At 38.2% G+C, this 4,955-nt stretch overlaps 1 protein-coding gene across 2 annotated transcripts in view; it reads left to right on the top strand.

The window, feature by feature from the left end:
- The window catches only part of KIF15 (kinesin family member 15), an 82,420-nt gene that overhangs the window by 23,369 nt on the left and 54,096 nt on the right, over positions 1–4,955 (top strand). For both annotated transcript variants that reach the window (XM_017522149.2, XM_017522160.2), the window contains exons 6-7: positions 3,053–3,150; positions 4,304–4,483. In XM_017522149.2, the coding sequence (XP_017377638.2) occupies positions 3,053–3,150; positions 4,304–4,483 (278 nt within the window). The remainder of the gene's footprint in view (positions 1–3,052; positions 3,151–4,303; positions 4,484–4,955) is intronic.

Raw genomic sequence — 4,955 nt, 5'->3', positions numbered from 1 at the left:
AGCTAATTTTTTGTAGTTTTAGTAGAGACGGGGTTTCACCATGTTGACCAGGATGGTCTCGATCTCTTGACCTCGTGATCCACCTGCCTCGGCCTCCCAAAGTGAAAATGTTCAAATTTTAAATTTAAACATTTTGTAAATAAAAATCAGCCTTGAATGAAATATTGAAATAGTATACTACATATGTAGGATAATTTCAATGGAATAATAAACACAGAAATTCTGATTAAATTACTAGATTATAAGTAAAGAAAAATATTTTGGAGGCCTCTAAGAAAAAAAAAATTAGCTTGACTTTTTCTTACTCATTTGTGGATATTCTTTATAAAATAGAGAAGTTAGCCTTTTTTGCATGATATGGATTCCAGATTTTTCTCTAGATTTTCCATTTGTCTTTGGACTTAAGTTTTTTTTTTCCTATGCTAAAGTTTTGTTTTACGTGGCTGAATTTGTTTCTTTTCTTTTTCTTCTTCTTTTTTTTTTTTTTTTTTTCTTGAAATGGAGCCTCCCTCTATCACCCAGGCTGGAGCATAGTGGCGCGATCTTGGCTCACTGCAACTTCTGCTCCCCGGTTCAAGTGATTCTCTAGCCTCAGCTTCACAAGCAGCTGGTATTATAGGTACACGCCTCCACGCCTGGCTAATTTTTATGTTTTTAGTAGAGATGGGGTTTTACCATATTGCCCAGGCTGGTCTTGAACTCCCAACCTCAAGTGATCCGCCTGCCTCAGCCTCCCAAAGTGTTGGGATTACAGGCATGAGCCACTGCACCTGGGTTCTTTTTCTTCTTTAATGGCTTCTGAATTGTGAGTTGTAGTAAGAAATGTCTTCGTCTCTCTCTAAGATTGTTAACAACAACAAATAATTGAATACCTGTAGTAATTGTACGCCCAGCACTCTTCAAGACACTGTTGGTCTACTTGAATACAAGGCAGTGTCCTGGCTTTTGTGGAGCTTCTGATTCTCAGGCAGGGGGATATACAATTAAAAGCAAGTCCACGTCTAGAAATTATGCCAGAGGTAATAAATGCTATGAAGAAAAAGAAGGCAGTGTAAAGGGATGGAAAAGAGGGGTGCTATTTTAGGTGGTGGGTCAGGAAATACCTCTCAGGAGGTGATCTTTGGAGTTACTAAGTAAAATGAAAGTGAACCATGAGACTGTCCAAGAGAATAATCTTACAGGCAGAGGAACAGCACTGGCATAGGCCCTGAGGTGAGTGCCACACTCCAGAATGTTTGGGGAACAGCAGAAGACCCACTGAGGGTGGAGTTTTCCAGGATAAGGGGCTGGTACAAGGGAAGTTGGAGCTATATCCTAGGGCCAGGTCATATAGGCCCTGGTGAGGATTTTGTTTTAAATATGTTATAGCATTATTGGAAGAGTTCTTTTTTAAAATAAATAGGAAGTGCATGATCTGATATATATAATTAAAAGGATTACTCAGGCAGCTAAATGAAATAAAAACTATTGGGGTTAGGGCAGGATTAGGAGCTATTGCAGTGGGCTAGGCAACAGATGATGAAGGTAGTTAAAAATTTGTTGAATCTTTGTCTTAGTCTGTTTGTGTTGCCATAAAGGGATACCTGAGGCTGGGTAATTTATGAAGACAAGAGTTTTACTTGGCTCACAGTTCGGCAGGTCATACAAGAAGCATGGCACCAGCATCTACTCAGCTTCTGGTGAGGGCCTTATACTGCTTCCACTCATGGCAGAAGACAAAGGGGAACAGGCATGCAGGGATTATATGGTGAGAGAGGAAAGCGAGAGAGAGAGAGAGAGAATACTTCCGCCATGAGTGGAAGCAGCATGGCAGAAGACAGGGAAGAGGCATGCAGGGATTATATGGTGAGAGAGGAAAGCGAGAGAGAGAGAGAGAGAGAGAGAGAGAGAGAGAGGAGAGAGACAGACAGACAGACAGACAGACATGAGGAGGTGCCATGCTCTCTCCAACAACTAGTTCTCTTGGGAAATAAGAGAATTCACTGCCATGAGAATGGCACCAAGCCCTTCATGAGAGATCATACCCACCACACTCCATGACCCAAACTTGTCCCAGTAGGCTGCACCTCCAACAGTGGGGATCAAATTTCAACTTGAGAATTGGAGTCAAACATACCATAGCAAATTGATCTTTGTATAATATATCCTTCAACACAAAAATGATGTAAAATTATCTGCATGTTCCCTAGAATCTTGCTATTTACATATGCATTCATATCTCTTTCTTTTCCCAGTATAGCTAAATAGAGGCTCTGCATTTTTCTGTCTGCATAGAAATCTTATATTCTTACAGTACTTTTTATACCAGCTTGGCTTTTATTGCACAATTTTATTTTTTATTTTTATTTTATAGACGGGGTTTCACCATGTTGACCAGGGTGGTCTCGAACTCCTGACCTCAGGTGATCTGCCTGCCTTGGCCTCCCGAAGTGCTGGGATTACAGGCGTGAGCCACCGCACCCGGCCTTATTGCACAATTAAAAAAAAAAATCAACTAGCTAATCCTGATTTTTATAATGTATTTAAAGCACTAACACTGCGCCAAGTGCTTTACCTTTACACTCTCACTTAATTCTTTCCAATAACCCGATGCAGTATTTATTACCATCATTATCCGCATTTTATAATCAAGAACTCTGCAGCTTAAGAGGGATTTAGTAATTAGCCTATGGTCACACTATAGGGCCAAGGCCTGGAGCACAGGTCAGTCTATGAGACCAAATGTGCTGCAATAAATAATGTACAATTATTTATTTCTGTAGATTTTGGTACCTGGCAGTTGGAAAATTTTCAAGCTTAATACCTAGATGGATTTTATTTGTTTGTTTGTTTATTAACAACAGCTATTTTAAAAAATTGATTGGTGGCTACTGTGGGCCTTTTCTTCAGTCTCAATGACATGCAGTTTCTATTATGCTATCACCCACAGACTTAACTTGTTTGGAGCACAAGTAGGAAACTGATCATATAGTATATCATCTTATTTCTGTATAAATTGCCATTTTGAAAGACTCTTGGAATAGAATAAAAATCCAGTGTTTTTGTTTTTTAGGACCATCTGAATCTGATAATTTTTCTCATAACCTGAGAGGAGTAATTCCACGAAGTTTTGAATATTTGTTTTCCTTAATTGATCGTGAAAAAGAAAAGGTAAAAATTATGTAAAAATCAAATGGTTCTATGAAATGTCTAATTTTGAGTAGGTAGCTACTGATAATTAGCTCATGATAGATGGAGGAGCATGTATGGTACTCTACAATGTGGATAGACTAGTGTGGTATAAAAAAACCTTTCAATTCTAAGGATAATATTAAGGATTCTGAGTTGTTTTATCTCAATTGAGTTTTTAATTTATAAAACAGGCATTATCCTTTATCCCAAATTGTTGGTTTTCAAGAAAGGAAAATAGTGCTTCTGAGGCTCTCAAAAAAAGATTTTGCAAGAGAGAAACTGTAAAGAAAATCTCTACTGAGGAAGACAGATACACTAATACAGTAAGCCTAATCATCTACCTGTACCTAACAGGTGACTGCAAGTGTTCCTAAATCCTCATGACATCCAGCAGTGATGGGTTCATCCTTACCACCTTTGTAGCACCTGCTACTGCCTTCTCATGATCTCTTTGCTCCACATGTGGTGTGGCTCCATCACCCTGGGGATGTGGTCTTTCCTCTTGCATTCACTCCCAGGTTGAGCCTTCTCACAATTGTGCTGCTTTAGTTTGGTGAATTCTGGGCTTAGAACCATTAGTGTTTTATGTTCCATTACTTGTGTACCAAGGAAACTGATATATAACATTGGTTTACCACTTACTCCTTTGCAGAAATCCCCTATCTCTAACACTGAAGTTAGACAAACAAATTGTGTGGCAGTGAAGTAATTTAGTGCCCATGCATTTCTGTGGTTAAAAATTCTATAAAGTCTTTTAAAATAAATTGTTTTCAGTCGTTTGAAGAGCATAACACTTGTTTTAAATAAAACTTTATGAGGACATTCAATATATAAGACAGACAAAAATGGAATTTCCCAACTGGACTGCTCAATTCTCCTCTCCCCATATTAATTCCCAGGCACCTGTGGAAGCCTCTAGGGTACCTGGAACCACAGTTTGCAGCTCTAAAATATAATGATGTGTTAAAACTAGTTACCGATATTATTTTTGCTTTTAGGCATCTTATATTGTGTTAAAGAATACCAGTATAAGAAATTTACATCTTGAAAAGCAAGTGCAAAATTAATGGTCATGAAAACTACATATGAACACATGAAAGTAATGTAACTAAACAAGGCTTCTTTTTTACAGGCTGGAGCTGGGAAGAGTTTCCTTTGTAAGTGTTCCTTTATTGAAATCTACAATGAGCAGATATATGACCTACTGGACTCTGCATCGGCTGGACTGTACTTAAGGGAGCATATCAAGAAGGGAGTCTTTGTTGTTGGTGCGGTGGAGCAGGTGGTAACCTCAGCTGCTGAAGCCTATCAGGTACCCTGCCACAAGTACTTGTTTGGTGCTTACGCAACAAACCTGCTATGAAAGCACCCCAATCTCAAAAAAGTAAGAATTGAGGTGCCAAAAATATGTCATAAAGGCATAATACAGAATGTTCATGAGAAGTAAAAATAAAATAATATGGCAATATTTTATGCTATTCCAAGAGTCTTTCAAAATGGAACCTCAGAAGGGCTATTTAAACAGAAATAAGATGATACATTTTAATCAGTTTCCTACTTGTCCATATGTCTTTAGTGATTCCTCCTGGGAGTTGTCTGTTTGAGGGGCTTCTGGGAACTCTGGTCTTTAAACCATCTGGCTATTCTTTTCTACCTTGCTTGCTTGTTAGGTGTCAAAAGCTAGCTTCAGCAATCAGCTCAGGACAAGCAACCCCTTGACAGGAATTTGTAAAATATTCTATATAAGTTTTTTTTTTTTTTTTTTTTTTTTTTTTTTTTTTTTT

Source organism: Cebus imitator, unplaced genomic scaffold, assembly GCF_001604975.1.
Source record: "Cebus imitator isolate Cc_AM_T3 unplaced genomic scaffold, Cebus_imitator-1.0 Scaffold0, whole genome shotgun sequence".
NCBI lineage: Eukaryota > Metazoa > Chordata > Mammalia > Primates > Cebidae > Cebus > Cebus imitator.
Note: the sequence above shows the minus strand (reverse complement) of the source record. Positions and strands in the feature narration are given on the sequence as shown.